This window comes from Anguilla rostrata, chromosome 5, assembly GCF_018555375.3.
Source record: "Anguilla rostrata isolate EN2019 chromosome 5, ASM1855537v3, whole genome shotgun sequence".
Lineage (NCBI taxonomy): Eukaryota > Metazoa > Chordata > Actinopteri > Anguilliformes > Anguillidae > Anguilla > Anguilla rostrata.
This window is the reverse complement of record NC_057937.1, coordinates 19,508,685-19,527,440: the sequence shown is the minus strand read 5'-3', so window position 1 is coordinate 19,527,440 and position 18,756 is coordinate 19,508,685. Positions and strand designations below refer to the sequence as shown.

At 43.2% G+C, this 18,756-nt stretch overlaps 1 protein-coding gene across 1 annotated transcript; it reads left to right on the top strand.

Annotated features, from left to right (window-relative positions):
• Positions 1 to 7,890: 7,890 nt before the first annotated feature.
• tat (tyrosine aminotransferase) lies at positions 7,891 to 18,075 on the top strand. Its single transcript, XM_064335532.1, has 12 exons — positions 7,891 to 7,998; positions 9,049 to 9,311; positions 9,631 to 9,735; positions 10,046 to 10,113; positions 11,109 to 11,267; positions 11,968 to 12,106; positions 12,205 to 12,257; positions 14,065 to 14,217; positions 14,500 to 14,628; positions 15,143 to 15,226; positions 15,502 to 15,600; positions 16,203 to 18,075. Exons 2-12 carry the CDS (start codon positions 9,062 to 9,064, stop codon positions 16,341 to 16,343), a joined length of 1,380 nt encoding a protein of 459 aa, XP_064191602.1. The 5' UTR covers positions 7,891 to 7,998; positions 9,049 to 9,061; the 3' UTR covers positions 16,344 to 18,075.
• The last annotated feature ends 681 nt before the right edge of the window (positions 18,076 to 18,756 follow it).

Genomic DNA, 18,756 nt, shown 5'->3' with positions numbered 1-18,756 from the left:
CATGTTAATTTGTTCTTTCAGCCCAAAAAATTCTGGTTCGCAAACATGTTAAATTACAGATCTTGTGACTTCACCACAAGGACTTAAGGTAACTCAGTGACAAGCCTCTGGCCATCATTTATCCCATCTGAGCAATGATCAGCCATATACCTGGGTCTGTGCTGCACAGCAGCGGATCAGAGAGGACCTCATTTGGAGGACAGCTGTGAGGGAGTCTATATGCAACTCTACCAAAGTTTTTTTTTTTTGTGTGAGAACAATGTACTAAAAACAGAATTGTTTCCATGTGGAGACATTTTATGGGCAGGAAAAGAGAGGGGGAGTAGTTGTGTGTGTGTGTATGTGTGTGTACGTTCTCATGTCATTATTATGTACTGTGTGCCTCCACTGTTTATGCCCTTTGATGTTACTTTGGTATGTGGACATGAATAAAAGTATTCATCTGTGTAATGTGCATGATAAATGAGCGAGAATATTTAAGCATACCTTGTTGTTTGTGATGGTATTCAGGACGAGGGTGAGACAAGGACATTGTATCCTGGACTGTGGGGCCTCAAAACAGACAGCCTAACTGAGACAGGCACCCCAATAGGCGGGGCATAGAAGATGGGGTGGTGTAACCGAGGGAACTGAGGGTAGGGCAGGGGAGAGGGAAGGAGAGTGGGAGGAACTTGAGTTAACACTGAAGAAAGGATTTAGTCAAAAATGTTAGGAAACGGGTACGGGAGGGCCTTGGGGTGGGCACAGGGTCAGAAGTCAGAAAAGGGGTGGGGACAGAGCATGTCACAGATGGAAAGTTAGGGATGGTGGAGGCTTCTGGTGATTTGTGAATAATATGTGAGTAAGAGGAACGGGTCGGCTCAAAGTTCAAGGGCAACATTGTGTATGTTGGATCACAGCAAGGACTCAACACAAATATTATTTGTTTTTCTGTGTTTTGTGGATGTTTCCTCAGCATTTTAGGACAGAGTATCATGTTGTCCTTTTCTGTGGAAATGTTTTATTTTTTGTGTGTCCAGTATTTACACATGAATGCTAGCACGGTGTTGCGAGAAGCCACTGTAGAGGGGAGTCAAACTGGGACCCAGAAAAGGCTGACATTTGAACGAGCCTGGGGGCTGGGACTCATCCTATACTTCAAAGGACCCGAGAGCCTTGTGATAAAACAATAGGTTACTCGGACTCCCTCTGGATGAGCAGGCCCTTGGCTCTCTGGAATGTTACCATCTGGACAAGACTGACAGTGAAGCCACACTATACGCGGCCCCACCTCCATTCATTTTGAATGAGAGGTGGCGGCCAGACCCCGCAAGGCATGTTGGGATTGCCGGCGGCGCGGAGAGAGGCGGCGAGGCCGCGGGGGAGATGGCAAAAATTCAACTTTGACCCCCTCGCCGCATCGCGATCTAATGATCCGTCAAGTAAATTGTCCCTATTTTTTTTTCTAATTTTAGTTCCACATTCTATCGTTCCACAATGGAGGACCTAACTCGTAATTTCCGTATCGGGTTTCCCAACTTTATAAAATCTCCTACAGAGACACTGATAAGAGGAACGCAGCGTGAAGAAAAGTCCCTGAAATTGTCGGTGGCTCTGCAACGTATTTATCGCCGTTAGCTACTATCACTGTTCATTTTTGCAGTAACCTAGCTCTGAAAAATGTTAATAAGCTGCCTAGCTAGGCTGTCTAATGTCTAGCTAGAGTAACAACAAACAATAACAAACAAAAAAATCTAATGTATTAGTTGCAAGTTGTTTGTTTCTACCAGCCACCTAGCTAGCTGACCAGATGTAGGCTAACTCTGAAGGCATTATCTGGCTAATTAGCCAGACAATGTTTTTGTTGTTGGTTGTTACTCACTTGCTAGATATTAAACAGCCTAGCTAGGCAGCTGACTAAAAATTCAGATCTAGGTTACTGCAAAAAGTCGCTCCCCCCGGTGTCCGTCCTTCCCCTGGTGTCGTCGCTCCCCCTAGTGTTCGTCCTCCCCCCAGTGTCCGTCCTCCCCCCAGTGTTGTCGCGCCCCCTAGTGTCCGTGCTCCACCCAGTGTTCCCAACAGTGTGTCTGTGTGTTCTCCGGCCCCTGTGTCTATTTGTCTGCCCGCCTGCCTGTCTGCCTATTTGCCCGCATGTGTCAGCCAGTTTGTTAGCCTGTTTGTCTGCCCCCCAGGCCGTCGGCCCATCAGCCAATGTGTTCTCCCGCCTGTCTGCCTGTCTGTCTGTGTCAATCTGCATGTGTCTTGTCCTGTCTGCCTATTTGTCAGTCTGTGTCAGTCATTGAGATTACCCCTTTCCTTCCCGGTCCCCTTCCTGCTTGTCCTTTTGTTTGTCCTTTTAGGTCTCCCCGTGCTGTTCCTGTGTCTGACTCAGTCCGTTTTTTGTCAGTCTTAGTCCACCCCTGTTTAGTGTCCTTGCCCGGCTCCATGTAGTGTCGAGTCCGCTCCGTGTTTGTCTTGCGCCCCAGTCCAGTCCCGTGTGTCTTCCTCACCCCAGTCCAGTCCCGTGTGTCTTCCTCGCCCCAGTCCAGTCCCGTGTGTCTTCCTCGCCCCAGTCCAGTCCCGTGTGTCTTCCTCGCCCCAGTCCAGTCCTGTGTGTCCTCCTCGCCCCAGTCCAGTCCCGTGTGTCTTCCTCGCCCCAGTCCAGTCCCGTGTGTCTTCCTCGCCCCAGTCCAGTCCCGTGTGTCTTCCTCGCCCCAGTCCAGTCCCGTGTGTCTTCCTCGCCCGAGTCCAGTCCCCTGTGTCTTCCTCGCCCGAGTCCAGTCCCCATTTTCCAGTTCCTGAGTCCAGTCCAGCCCTGAGATCCAGTCCTGTCCTGTCCAGTCCAGTCCTGTTCCTGCCCCAGTCCTGAGTCTAGTCCAGTCCTGTTCCGGCCCCAGTCCTGAGTCCAGTCCTGTGCCTGTTCTCCTGTCTGTGTCCAGTCCCTGTTCCGGTCCAGAGTCCTGTTCCTGTGTTCTGTCCCTGTTCCTGATTGAGTCCAGTCCTGTTCCCTGTTCCAGTCCTGAGTCCAGTTCCAGTCCCTGTCTGAGTCCTGCCCAGTCCATTACCTGAGTCCAGTCCTGTTCCTGAGTCCTGAGTCCTGTCCCTGTCGAGTCCAGTCCTGAGTCCGGTTCCTGTTCCTGTCGAGTCGAGTCCTGTCTCCAGCTCCCACCCCCTGTTCACTCCCTCCCCGGGTCGGCCACCTGGGACGTCAGGAGCCGTCCCTTGCGGGTGGATACTGTCATGGTTCTGTGTTCCTGTCTGTGTTTTCCCTGTTGGACCGCCAGATGGCGGCACTTCTGTTTTGTGTCCTGCTCCCCCCTGTTAATTGTATGATTGTTTGCAATTGTCCTATTATTGGTTCTTGGTTGTCTCGTTTTCCCTTCCCTCTCTGTGGCCTGATTGTTCATGGTGCCCTCCTGTGTCTTGTCAGTGTCTGTTCTATTTAAGTTTCCCTCTTCCTTGACTCAGGTGCTGGATCCTTGTTGGTTATGTCTGGTTGTTTGTGCGTAAGCCCCTACTCAAGTGCCTGCTCCATGTGTTCCTGCCCATGTTCTGGTTTCCTTGTGTTTTGGATTTTCTGGATTTTCTTTGTTCCTGTGTTGGTTTAAAGTTTTCCTTCGTTGTTGAAAGTTGCCCTGCGAGGCTTTTTGTTCCCTTTTGTTTCCTTGTGTAAGTAAAGTCTTTTGTTCTTATCATTTGGAGTTTTGTATTTTTCCCCCCTCTGCGTTTGGGTCCAAACCCCCCACGCATCCTGACATTCATCTCCATAAGAAGTAATTTCAAAATAATAGCTAAGAGACAGATTAATTTCAGCTTTTATGTACTATATCATATTTTCAGTGGGTCAAAAGTTTACATACACGTTGTTAGTATTTGGTGGCATTGCCTTTTAATTGCTTAACTTAAATCAAACACTTGGGGTAGCGTTCCGCAAGCTTCTCACGATATTTTGTCAGAATTTTTGATCATTCCTCCTGACAAAACTGGTGTAACTCAGGCAGGTTTGTGGGCCTCCTTGCGTGGACACTCTTTTTCAGTTCAGTCCACAAATTTTATATGGGATTCAGGTCAAGGCTTTCTGATGGCCACTCCAATACTTTCCACTTTGTTGTCTTTAAGCCATTTTGTTACGACTTTTGAGGTATGCTTAGGATCATTGTCCTGCTGGAGGACCCAGTTGCGACCAAGTTTTAACTTTCTAGCTGATGTCTTGATGTGTTCTTTCAGTATTTCTAGATAATGCTCCTTCCGCATGATGCCATCTATTTTCTGAAGTGCACCAGTCCCTTTTCTAGCAAAACACCCCCACAACATGATGCTGCCAACCCCGTGCTCCGCAGTTGAGATGGTGTTCTTCGGATTAAAAGCCTCACCCTTTTTCCCTTCATACATAGCGCTGATTATTATGACCAAACAGTTAAATTTTTGTTTCATCTGACGAGAACACTCCTCCAAAAGGCTAGGTCTTTGTCCAGGTGATCACCTGCAAACTTCATTCTGGCTACAGATGCCCTATTAGCGCCACTGCGGTTGGCTCCAGTATAGGTGTTTGTAGCAAGCCGAGTGCCACCGCTCGTTTAAGAGATGAGAGAGACGAGTTTATTTTTTTGGACGCGACTGCATCTTTTTTATTTTACGGTCGTCACGTGGCTTTCTGTTCGCAATACACAATACACAATTCACGGCTGACTGTCCGTCAGCTCTTCTTCTGTCTCCAGTCCGTCCACTTTTGTCTCTGTCGACCAGCTTTTTAAGCGTCCAGGCTCACTGTTGAGGTAATCAGCACATTGTCCATCAATCAAACAATTAACCATCAGTGCTGATTAATAATCCCCAACAGCCGTGGCGCAGAGTTCCGAGAGCCGCCCCGCCCACTCTCTCTCTGCAGCCAACGCAAAACCACGCCCACCCTACCACAGTGTTTTAGCCACCCGTTTTTATGTAAGTCAATGCAACAATACAGTCAATATACAAAGTCAGTAATCCACAAGAAAAAGCAGTCGCAATAGGTGTTTTTTCTTCATTTGATGGCTCCCCATATGCTGATTTGTTAAGTTAGTGTGCTATTTGGATAAGCCGGTAATATTTTGTTGACGAATCAGGGACAATTTGTCACCACGGAGTCACTGTATCTCAGTCACGCGTTTAGTGGACGACTGGACTTCATGTCTCTACTGCGCAGTTCCTGGCTCCAGTTTGTACAACATGGCGGCGACCCGGGCTTGAGTTACTGGGTGACGTCACTTTTGACAGCAATATAACATAACAATTTAGAAAAAAAAGAGTGAAATTTTAGTTGTTTCAACATGCAAGCCTAAAAGCCAAAGGAATGTTCTCTTATCACAATGGTCAAAAGCCGCTTTTCCACCGCATGGTACCATCTCAACTCAACTCGCTCTTGGTACCAGGTAGCCTACTTCGTTTTCCACTGCACATAGTACCCCCGTCAATGTAGCTGGTCGTCATAGCGACGCCGCATGAAACTGCCGTTTCTGACCAATCAGTGGTCTGCAGTGTTTTCACGTCACCTTTTGGTATCGCCTCAGCTCGCTTGGAACCTCGACGGAGGTGATAACAAAAAAAGTACCAGGTACTAACCACAACTTTTGCCCGATGGAAAAGCAAAAAAGTCGAGCCGAGTTGAGCCGATACCATGCGGTGGTAAAGTGGCAAAACCGAAGCAAAACAATGGGATGTAATGCGATGGGTCTAAATAAACTAAGCGTTTCTAACATAGCAGGGACCGCATTTTGTTTTACGGCTACGATTTATGTGAATGTGGGGAGATCTTTTGATTTCAGGAGCACTTCATTTTGTTAATTAAAAATATCATCTGTGTTTGGAAGGGCGGCACGGTGATGCAGTGGGTAGCACTGTCGCCTCACAGCAAGAAGGTTGTGGGTTCGAATATTGGCTTGTGACCTTTCTGTGTGGAGTTTGCATGTTCTCCCCGTGTTCACGTGTGTTTCCTCTGGGTACTCCGGTTCACTCCCACAGTCCAAAGACATGCTGGTAGGCTAATTGGAGCCTGTAAATTGCACATAGGTATGAGTGTGTGAGTTAATGGTGTGTGTGCCCTGCAATAGATTGGCAGGTGTATTCCTGCCTCTCGCCCAATGCACGCTGGGATAGGCTCTAGCACCCCGCGACCCTGCTCAGCATAAGCGGGTATAAATAATGGATGGATGGATCTGTGTTTGGAGTAGTTGGAGATATCAGGAATGCTATGTACATTTTGTTACACCCTGGGGCATGTGTGTAACATGAGAAATTAATATTAAATTAATATTTTCTAGCGCGCACAAGGAAGGTTCCCAATATCAAAAATAAATAAGTGCGCATGGTTGAACACCTGCTTCAGAAAAAAACACGCATAACTTACGTAGCCAAAAAAAGAAGAACAAAACCCTTTAGCAACTGTGTAAGACCTCTGAGTCTGTGTAGGATACATAAGGCATTGCATTCTGTATAGATTGTATTTATTACAGACATTGAATCGGTTTGTGTATGGGGCTATGTGATAATTATATTGAACTAAACGATCTGCTGCCATGGTGACGAGAGGTCTGAGGAGGCTTGACGAATCGTCTTATTTTACGTGCTGTCCTTTGCACAATAAACTTCTATCTGTATCTTCAATTTATAATTGAAAAACGGCAATCATAGCTTATTAATTGTATTATTTTATGGAGATTGTATGGACGTACTAGATATATGACAACATATTGAATTAAGCTACAAATGTTTCTGGGAGTGTGCGTGTGTGTGTACGAGCGCGCGCACGCGTGCGTGCTTGCCTGGATTGGATTTTCTAGGCAATACCAAGGTATTGATTTGACATGGAGCCAGCGGATGTGCCAAAGTGGCCTCTCGCAGAAAAAGTTCAAAAGCAGTGAAGTTTGCGTTTTTGTTCTGTTACACATTAACTTTTTTTGTTGTAGCAAATAAGCTTTCAAATCTTGGTAGAAGAGCAGGAGAATGAATCACATTGCTCTGTTAGAAGTAGCCTACACTGTTCTGACTTTATGTCAGACCCTTTAACATGTTCGGTGGACAATTATTTGTCAATAATCTGTTTCGAATAAAACATAAAGCCTATTCATTTACAGTAGTTGCCCGTATGCATGCGTTAGTCTTTAATGTATGGTGATGGATTTGAAAGTTTCGATGAAATTCTGAGTGATTAGTATTCAGGTATTCTGATTGAATGATTAATCGATTGCCTAGTTTTTTCTGACAATTAAGAGTCACGCAGCATTTTAATAGACGAGGAAAGGCAAAAATATCAAACACACACAACGCTGCGTATTCAGTCAGGTTAGACAATACCTTTTTAGACAAACTGCATTTACGGGTAATATATTAATCATATAAGAAAAATACCTGACATTTTTGTATGTCATCCGTAAGATGTCTTTAAACAACCAAGTTGCACTCAATGGCCGCTCGAGAAACATTAAATGGTATGCCTTATATCGATATTAATGTCCAAACACAAATAATTCGTCTGGCAGCTTTTCATATTTCCACCTTAATGTGAAAGTGCAATGATTGAAGCCCGACGTGTGTGCCTTTGCGGACTTGTAGGCGCAGTCGTAGTTAGTTTTCGCTATGGCTGGAGCTGCGGTGATGTGGATCAAAACGGATTCCCTTAATCCGTCCATGAATGGAGTTCGATGGCAAATAGGCTACACACGTAAACGCAGCGGGGGCACGAACAGCTGGTCAGCCACTGCGCATTTACGCACAGGTAAAACGTGGGTGACGAGGTGGTTTCCGGTCCATTAGAAATGATTGATGCGCAGAGATTTACATATCCTATAACAGCTGTACATTTTGGGAATGATGTAAAAGGGGTGTATGGAGCGGCCCTCTGTCTCCGCCAATGAAAAAACCGGATAGAATACGTCACCCATACTGCTGGTCAGCTATAAAAACGGTCTGTAAAGGAATTTGGATCATTATTGTTGAATCAGTTGTAAAACTTCTATTGGCCCGGGACAGCTAAGATTATTCAAGGTATTTATTTTCCTGTTTCTTAAATGAGTTTACACAAGAATAAAGTCCTGATTTGAAATGTACATACTTTTTTATCATATGTAAATTCAAGAATCAGTTTTACTAAATGATTTGCATAAAATTAAGATTATTCATACATTTCAACAGGCTAAATGAAGACCTGCTCTTTTCCTCGTCTGTGATAACAGATGCCATCGTTAAGCACTAAATTTATTAAATATACGTTGAATTTTGATATCAATATTGATACAAAAACGATAGGCCTACATGGCAGCATGTACACGATTAAACGCATTGTTGGAAAATGTTTATAATGAAGTAGCTTATTGATTGAACATAAAAAACAATGTTTTGTGGTTATTCTTCTTCTATCTCCATAAATTTAAATTTGAAAGAATATTCCATATCAATGTGTTCTGTTATTTGTAGAGACTATTATAATATGATTATTTTCCCTGAATGTTGATTTGCTTCTTTATGTTTTTCTAGTTACGGCTCGTGTGTTAAGGGAAAGGCTGACATTTTCCTCTGAAGGGATAATTAGTTTCAGCCTGATTTCATTTTCCAGATTCACAAGTTCGCCTCTTATCTGAACTAGTCATATTGTCCCCTATTGCAACGTACTGCACCATCATCTATAGTTTCCGGGCACTATTATTACCCATTTTCACGCCGCGTTGTAAAACTATGATCAATTACTGGTGACCTGTAACGAAGAATACACTTTTTACTGGAGATGCCACTAATTTATAAGGTTGGCTTTAATGTGCTTTGAATAATCTTCAGAAGGTTTTACCAATTGGCATCGAGTTGCGTGTTTGTTAAAATAAAACAAATTGGGCTCAAATCATGTTTTCATAGAGATCTCAGAAATGTGTGGCTTATACTAAAATGCGGAGAAGCAGGATCTTGCAGGCCAGGTGGTGGAGAGGAAAGCTGTTGTTGTATTTTCTTAAATGATCGGCGCACAAACATTCTAATTTTGTTCTTAGTCTGAATATATATAACAGAAACATTATTTGAGCTGTTATTGGTCTCTCTATTTTTTAGCTACGACTGTATCATGGAGAGTAAGTCCTGTTTTATCCAAAGTAAAGAGAATGGTGTTCAAGGCAAACGAATACATGGCAACGGCGTGCATCATGCTGCCAAGACGGGTAGTATTAAACCGGCCGAACAGAAGGCCCGGAAACCGCGATGGAACATCCGAGCCTCCGAGATGTCCAGGAACACCCTGAATCCCATTCGCGCCATCGTGGACTGCATGAAACTGACGCCAAACCCTGACAAACCAATGATCGCGCTGTCCATCGGTGAGACCATTGGTCAAAGGAATATACTGCATAATAAAACCACACCTGCCCATATTACCTCCTGGCCTGTGTCAAGCGCTTAACCCTTCATGTGGCGGTAAACGTTTTGCAGATTACTACCAGTTTCACAAGGAACATCAGTTTTCTCTCATATCGATTACAAAATCTAAATTCTTTCATGTGATTATACATTGGCTAGTAGTAAATTTGTTTGAAAATTCTTATGGATTTGCAGGAGTTATTTTGAATTTCACATAATTTTACCTACATCTGATTTCATCTCATGTACACACATTCTCTCCCTCTCTCTCTCTGACAGGAGACCCCACTGTGTTTGGGAACCTGCCCACTGACGAGAATGTCCTACAGGCCATGAAGAACGCCATTGACTCGCACAAGTACAATGGCTATGCTCCTTCAGTGGGTGAGAGAGCGGGAGGGAAAGTGGGATGAGGGGATGGAGGGATGAGGGAGGGCAGACAGAGGGCAGTAAGGTCTGATGAATTTATATGAAGCACAGGTTTGTCAGGCCTGCTAAAGTGCGACTGAATCCCCATTTTACGTGTCCTAGCTCTTCCTGTTCAGAGTGAGGTCTCTTCTGTGAGTGACTGACCTACCGTGTGACTGACCTATGGTGACTGGCAGTCTGTCCATGCTCTGTGGGCGTGTTGTTTGTCTATCGGTTTGTGTGTTGCAGGCTTAGAAAATGAAACTCTCTCTCACTGTTTGGTCAGGCTACATGCAAAGCAGAGAGTCGGTGGCAAAGTTCTACAGCTGTCCTGAAGCTCCACTGGAAGGAAAGGTTAGTCACTTGTTGTCCTCAAATAGCCCTCATTCTCTTCAGCACACACACACACACACACGCACGCACGCACACACACACACACACACACACACACACACGCACGTGTCCACACACATACACCTTTACAGAATAATGCCATAATTGTTGTGTATCTAGCTTCTGCATTAGTCCATATGGGATGTGGGAGGGATTTAAATACCCATGGCCCATTTAAATGCCTGTGGCTTCAAGATAATAATAATAATAATAATATTTTTATTATATTTATATTTATAATAATAATAATAATAATTATTATTATTATTATTATTATTGTTTTTATTATAAATATAAATATAATAGAAATATTATTATTATTATTATTATTATTATTATTTAATGTATATATCACATACTTCTAATATAAATATACTTAAAACTAAGTGTTTCAGAAAGGGTAGGGTAAAATGGTAATACAGTATCCTTTCTTTTCCTTTTTACAAGCATATTTTTACCTGCTTTTTAACTGTTTATTGACGGAGCCCTGGAATGCCCAGTCGTATGTGTAGGCTCACTAACACCGCATCACTCTCTGTTGATGCAGGAGTGTGCAGACTGGGATTTCCTCTGAGGTCATGCTATGAGCTGCTGCTTCTTTTTCACAGTGCTGGAATGCCACAGGCATATGGCAAGCCTCCAAATGACCTTGGACAATGGGTCACACTTAGGACAATGGGTCACGCTTGGGCTAACTGTGTTTTCATCACAGATATGTTGTGTATTAGTGCACTGTGGTGTGGCAGTTGGGGAACTATGCCAGGATCTCAGACCTTGCTGGCCAAATCCCAGTTGGGGTACTGCTGTTGTACCCTTGAGCAAAGATATTATTTGACCTGAATTGCTTCAGTAAACATCCGGCTCAAAAAATGGTTTGTCTGGAAAAACAATAACCTGGTGAAGCCACTCTGGATAACTGTTAACCACAGTTCTCTCTTTCTCTCACTCTGTTGTAGGATGTGATTTTGACCAGTGGCTGTAGCCAGGCCATAGATTTGGCCATCAGTGTGCTCTGTAACCCAGGACAGAACATTCTGGCACCCTGCCCTGGCTTCTCTCTCTACAAGACTCTGGCTGTGTCCTTGGGCATTCAGGTCAAACTCTACAACCTGCAGGTAACACAGATACAAACATGAACATACACAGACACATAGACATACACATACACGCGTGCACACGCACACACACAATCACACACTTATTTACCTATTTACCGTCATTTTTATTCATTTTTTTATGACAAGCCTGGATGGGCTGAATGGCATTTTTGTCAGTTCTCCTAGGTGCAACCTGTGGTATTAGTTCTTGCCTCAAATATATATATTACATTACATTACATTATATATATGTTTTATGGAGCTATAGAAAAGGAATAGTAAATTGTTAAATGATGTACTTTGACCAAACATTGCTAAACTAAGGAAATTCAAAATCTTATTACAAAAACACAGATGATAAATAAATAGGGATGTAATGAATCTGACTCCTCTAAATATCTAGTTTTTAAATCAAATGAGTTTCACATTGCCCTGTTATCATAAAAATAGTTGCTGGGTTATAATTATTCCAGGGACATTGGGGAAATGCAAATCTCCATGCAAATCTTTTTCTCTTGCAAAAGTAAAGGATTCTAACTCAGTAAAAGTATGGCGAAATGGATTACTTCTGTAAGAGTGGAGTGTCTTTTATGAGAATAAGATCATTGATAAGATCATGGTGTATGGTTAGACACTGTAGTTAGGTGTCAATGAGGCGTTTGCAAGAGGTCATTAAGAGGTCAGTGAGAAGTCGCTTCCTGTCTGACCTACTCTGCAGCCAGAGAAATGCTGGGAGATAGACCTACACCACCTGGAGTCTCTGATCGATGAGAAGACAACCTGTCTGATCGTCAACAACCCTTCCAACCCCTGTGGCTCTGTCTACAGCAAGGAGCACCTGCAGCAAATCCTTGCAGGTGAGTCCTCGTGCCTACCTGTCCACAGCCTGGCCCCTCCCCCTGACACACAGCCCAGCCCCTTCCCTTGATACTGTTTCTCTCTCCTCTCCCTTCAGTTGCCTCCAGGCACTGCATCCCCATCCTGGCTGACGAGATCTATGCGGATATGGTGAGTCTTGACAGAGAGAGTGAGTGGATGTGAGTACGGGAGCGTGTCAGAAAGCAAATGAGTGAGCGAGTGAGTGAGTGAGTTAGAAAGTGATTGAGGGATTTAGTGAGTGAGTGAGCCAGTTTGTGAGAACGTGAGCAATTGTTTGAAAGATGAAGTAAGGGAGTGAGTGAAGGAGTGAGCAAACAAGCAAATGAGTGAAGGAGGGATTGTACCTCTGGTGGAAGAACACAAATGGACACGTATGATACATGGGAGAACTGTATCATGTATTTCCAGTTGATTAATTAGTGAATTATCATATGCTGGGAGTTGGAAAAGTTTAGATTTCGGAAGATGTGGCTGCAGTGGGGAAGGGTAATTGAACAGTTTGTTATGGAATCTTGAGATCAAGTGTGGCAGATTAATTATGAGGCAGAAGAGAGTAAATGGGGTAAAAAGTGTACTAGGTCAGGGTAATTTATGGTGGAGTATTGTTGGGTTGGGGTGGGGTAATTTAGAGTTGAGATGGGGTAGATTAGAGTTGAGGTGGAGGAGATTAGAAGATGGATAGAGCAGATTAGAGTTGGGGTGTTCAGTAGCTGGTTCCACTTCGAGCTGCAGATGTGGACCAGAATGACTTTGCATTTTTTTGTCCATGTGGTAGCAGTTAAAACAGATGTGTCGGTTGGGGATTGGGGGAAGTGAGATATAGGCCCTCTTTCTGTGATGAGGTGCCTTATTGGTAGCTAGGAGGGTGGGGTTGTGTGTTCTTTGCATGTGTTAATGGTTAGAGGGAATGTGAGGTTGAGGTGCAACGGGACGGGGGTGAAAGGCCCGCTTTTTGGTGGTGTGGTGCCTTATTAGGAGCTGACAGGGCAGTTGCTGAGCCGCACAGGTCCATCAGCCTGCTCCAGCCAATCAGGAACATGTATGGTCAGGGGTAAGGCTCCCCACCCCAAATTTACTATGCTGTTGCTGATAAGAACCAGCTGTAGCAGCGACTGCACTACGTAGTGCTTTGTGGTGCTTTATATTGTGTATTACGTGGTGTTTTGCTGTTGTATAGGATTGTGTACTGCTGTGTAGTGTTTCATAGTTGTGTATCTCAACTAAAACACTTTCAATGTATAAAAATGGCAAGATTACTCACACATACAATGTACGGTCTGTAAGTCATTAATTTAAACTTGCAAAATCTTGGCCTGCCATTAAACGTATTGATTTCAAAATGAGGCCAAGTTACAACAAACAATACTGGCTCTCTTAGCTCACACAAATTAAACAAGCTGTATTCCAATGCAATGCTACCCAATGTTTCCTAAATTATTTAATGTAACTTGCCCCTGTGCTTTTTAGCTTACCATCTGAACAGAATGTGGTTATTCAAACTTTAAAGTTTGGGCTTTACTATATGGATGTGGAAAGTTATATCCACCTCAGGCTGTAACTTGGTGTTTGGTATTCCTGCCATCCCTATTGTTGCATAGTGTTGTGTAGTTCTGTGAAGTGCAGTGTATAGTGTACTGTTTGGTATAGCGCAGTGTATAGTTTTATGTCATGTGGCGGTGTGCAGTGTTTATTTATTTATTTATTTTTTTATTTAAAGCTTTATTTTACCAGGAAGTCCCATTGAGATCAAAATCTCACAGTGTTGCACAGTATTGCACAGCGTTCTGCAGTGCTGTGTAGTGTTGTGTTTCACAGTGCTGTGCAAGGTTGTGTTTCACAGTGCAGTGCAGTGTTGTGTTTCACGGTGTTCTGTAGTGTTGTGTTTCACAGTGCTGTGCAGTGTTGCACATTGTGTAATGAGCTATTGTTTCTCCAGGTGTTTCCAGGCTGTGGTTTCCACTCCTTAGCAGCGCTCAGTACAGATGTGCCCATCCTGTCCTGCGGTGGCTTGGCTAAGCGATGGCTGGTGCCAGGCTGGAGAATGGGCTGGATCCTCATCCATGACCGGGCCCAAGCTTTCGGACCTGAGGTGAGCCTACATACTAACACACAAACACACGCACACGCACACACACGCACACACACGCACACACACACACACACACACACGCACACACACACGCGCACATATGCGCACATACACACAAACACACACAGGCACACACACACACACACACACACAAACACACACACACACACACACACACACATATACACACACACACACACACCCACACACCCCACTAACCAGTATATCTCTTTCTCTCCCTGTCTCTCGCTCTCTCTCTCTCTCTTTCTCTCGCTCTCTCAGATCCGGGAGGGTCTGGTAAAGCTGAGCCAGCGTATTCTGGGTCCCTGCACCATTGTCCAGGGAGCACTGGACTGCATTCTGAACAATACACCCCAGGACTTCTACAGCAATACCATCAGCCTCATCCAGGTCAGTCGGGTCAGAGAGAAAGTCAACCCTGTTATTTATAAAGTCAGAGGATAAAATCAAATGGTGACATAAGAGGTGATCCCAGGACACCAAAAAGGAGATATGCTTTATCATTAGGAAAGCCAATGTAGAGAAAAATATATTATATTATATTATATTATATTATATTATATTATGATTTTTCCTGCTTTATGTAATCTTGCACATTTTTATAATATGCAACAATTGCCTGAAAAGTCCCTCATGAAAATATATATTTCTGTCTATCTCATTTCAATTCAGTTAATTCAGTATGCTTTATTGGCATGACAAAATTATACAATTATATTGCCAAAGCTTGTTGAATGAGAAAACGTAGCACATCAACATGAAAACACAATAAAATAAAAAAAAATCCCAATTGGGAACTGCTGTTGTACCCTTTAGCAAAGATATATAAAACTATGATTTGTGTGTAAAAATTATAAGCTGAGTAAGCCTCACCCCTCTCTCTCTCTCTCTCTCCTTCTCTTAGTCAAACTCACAGATTTGCTATAATGCCCTGTCCACTATCCCTGGCCTGAGCCCAGTGAAGCCCTCAGGAGCAATGTACTTAATGGTGAGTCTCCTCCTCCGAAGTGTTAAGACGTTCAGGAGGGAGGCAGTTGGAGCATAAGTTCAAAGAGAGGGAGTAGGAGCCATGGAGGGGTGGGGCCAGGGGGCTCAATTACGGTGGGGTGAGTTCATGGGGTGTCAGTAGCTGTGGGGCAGCATCTCGCACTCAGCAATAGCCCAAGGCCCAGCAAGGTAAATGTGACACTGACTTGTGTGTGTGTGTGTGTGTGTGTGCGTGCGTGTGTGTGTGTGTGCGTATGTATATGCCTGTGTTTTTAGGTGGGGATCGAGATGAAACACTTTCCCAGTTTCCAAAGCGACGTGGACTTCACCGAGCGCCTGGTGACCGAGCAATCTGTGTTCTGCCTCCCGGCAACGGTACAGTGCTGTCCCTCCTCCTGACCACTCACCAAACACTAAAACAACCGGTCATTCACATCAACCTCACACTGCTAATGCGGCTTTTAAAGTGGAGCTCCACCCAAAACATCATGATTTGGTATGTTCTCAGTATAAGTGGTATATCCTGAATATCTTCTATCAAAATGAAATATTTTATCTGTATCGCTTGTTGTTATTCAAGTGTTATCTATCTTTCGAATTTGACATTACACGTTAATGACAAAAAAATCTACCGTGTTCTCAATGTTTCTGAAGTTATGCTCACAGTGTTAACACAAAATTTGTAGTCTCGTTTTAGTTTAATCTGAACTGCAATCTCCCATACCATTTATGAATACATTCTCTGCAAAGGTGGAAAGAAAAGGCATTATATCCAAGTCACATCATTGTTCGGGGTGGGGTTCAATGCATTTTTTCACTGATATAATACTTTGTGGGCTAAATATCACGTGATATACTGGGCATTCGAGATCAATGAATTATTGATATGAAATGCAGATGTATGTTCCCCTGTTAAGCTTAGTGGTCTTTGAGAATAAGATGTGCTTGATTGTGACCCTTCCTCTGTTTTGCCCCAGGCCTTTGATTACCCCAATTTTTTCCGGATCGTGGTGACAGTACCCCAGCACATGATGGTGGAGGCCTGCGGTCGGATCCGGGAATTCTGCCAGGCCCACTACTGTCCCAGCAGCCCAGACAGAAATGATCTGGACCAATGAGCCGCGAGGACAGACACGGGGAAAGAGAGATGAGAGAGGGAGGGAGAACAAGAGAGAAAGATGAAGGAAAAGCTGGATAGTTAGGGGAGGAGTGAAGAAAGAACGGAAAAGGGATTAAGGAGGGAGTCGATTCTTACCTTTTACACCATGGAAACACAAATTGAAAATCAAATGAGATCTATTTGTATTTCTGTAGCTTTTTGTAGGTGGTCAAATGCTGCCTTCCTGTATTTATTGGCTGTTGCCATATTCATTACTAACCTTGAAGTGCTGTGGTTGCTTTGACAGCTCCTCTATTGCTGGAGCTCCCTCGAGTGGAAGAGCTCCGGCAGGCTTTCAGAGCCAGGGGCTAGAGTTCTGCTCCTTCCCTTTATTCTTGCTCTGTACTGGGGGCAGGCCAAACCCACAAGCTTGGGCAGATCCAGGCAGCAGAAAACAAAAGAGGTATACAGAAAACAACACAGGTGTATCTCAGTCCTGCTTTTTGAGCTGTGCAGTGATAGCCTTGCATATAGTCATGCCCCATGTAACTGCATACTTCCTTGTATTATCAGTACTGTTCTAATACCCTCTGTGGAGATCTATACAATATGATGTATCGAGTGTATGCTTTACATCTCTTAGATTCCACTACGTGCTCAGTAAATTTTGACTTCTCATAGTGGAAGTCAGAACCACAGTTGTTCTGTTATTTTATTTTATTCATTATTTTCATCCTGTGTCAATTGCATGGTCATGTAATGAACAAGTTAATTGAAAGGATGGGGACAGTTGTGTCAAATTGGTTGTTTTTCCTTTGTGCTAATCAAATTAGTGTTTCAAATGAAACAATGACTATGAGGCAAAATTCACAATGTCTGCATTTATTTTATGTGTTTTTTAAACAGGCATTGAACTATAGTGCCCTCCAAAAGTATGGGAATGGTGCAATTAAATTAGTTATTTTTGCTACATATGTAAGGCATCTGGATTTCAAAAGATGAATATGAAACAAAAGTACAGATTATTTCATGGTATTTGCATGCATTTACCCAAGCAGTTCCATTCTCGCACTGCCACTAATTTTCATATTCAATTTTTTAGAAACAACTATGGTCATAGATCCTTTTTTCATGCATATACAATTTGCCCGCTTCCTGAGTTTTGCTATTATTCCATATATCGGATCTTTAGACAAAATACAATATTTGACAAAGTAAACCTGAGTAAACACAAAACATTTTTCATGATTCATAAAAAAGCTACCAAACACCCATATCACTCACGTGAAAAAGATATGAAACTATTCAGTGTGACAAATATGCAGTAATAGAGGAAATCAGGAAGGGGGCAAATACATTTTCACGGCACTGTACTAAGACATGGAACACTATCACTTTTGCTCAGAACCATCCCCCCACTCACAGCCTTCAAATGATCATACAAGCACTTACCTGATTTAAAACCAGTCACGTTCTCAGTGATCCTTACTTGAAGCTATCCTTGCTTTCTTTTATATCTATAGATTTTCAGTTTTCTCTATTTTAATGTTGCTTTCTTTTTATTAAGCTGTTTCCTTTTATTTAACCCCCCCCCCCCAGGGAAGAAAACTGCACTGCAGAACAGTTTCTAAACTTGGGGTGGGCCCAGGATTATTTGTAATTAATGTATATTGTACAAACATCTTGTATACGTGTTATGCTTTTCATTTTTCCCCCTGTATTAGTAAATAAATTGAAAACTGAAATTGAAATATGTTTTACCATTTCACAATAACCGCCGTTTTTCTGTTCAGTACCCCCATTTTCAGCTGTGGAACAGTAAGTTAACAGATGAAAAATAGGTGTTAACTATTGCTTTGGTGTTTCCTTTTACATTGATTATTCACACATAAAATAGCAGTGTCCAGTCTTAGTTTTAGCCTGTTTTCATCTGTGGAGATTGCATCTGGAGGCAGAGGCATACACCATCATGAAGACCAGAGAACTATGGGTGAAAAACAACTGACCTGTAAGCTCAGAGAACAGACTAATTCATTATGAAAGATAGCACAGAGACTGGGTATATCAAATACAGCAGTTTGGAAAGTCTTGAAAAAGAAAGAAACCACTGGTGGACTATGAAATAAACACCGGCTACAGATTGGCTAAGAAAGGCTGTGAAGAAAAACCCTAGAACAACAGTCAGTGACATCACCAGCAGTCTCCAGGGAGCAAGGGTGAAAATATCACAAGCCATCATATGCAGAAGACTGCAGAATTATAGAGGCTACACTGCAAGATGCAAACCTTTTATCAGCAAGAATTGAAAGGCCAGATATTTATTGATGATGTAATGGAGGATGGCAGCAGTAGGATGAACCTGGAAGCGTACAGATTTTGTCTGGCTATATACAAAAAAATCCTCAAATCTCATTGGCCAGCACTTCATCCTG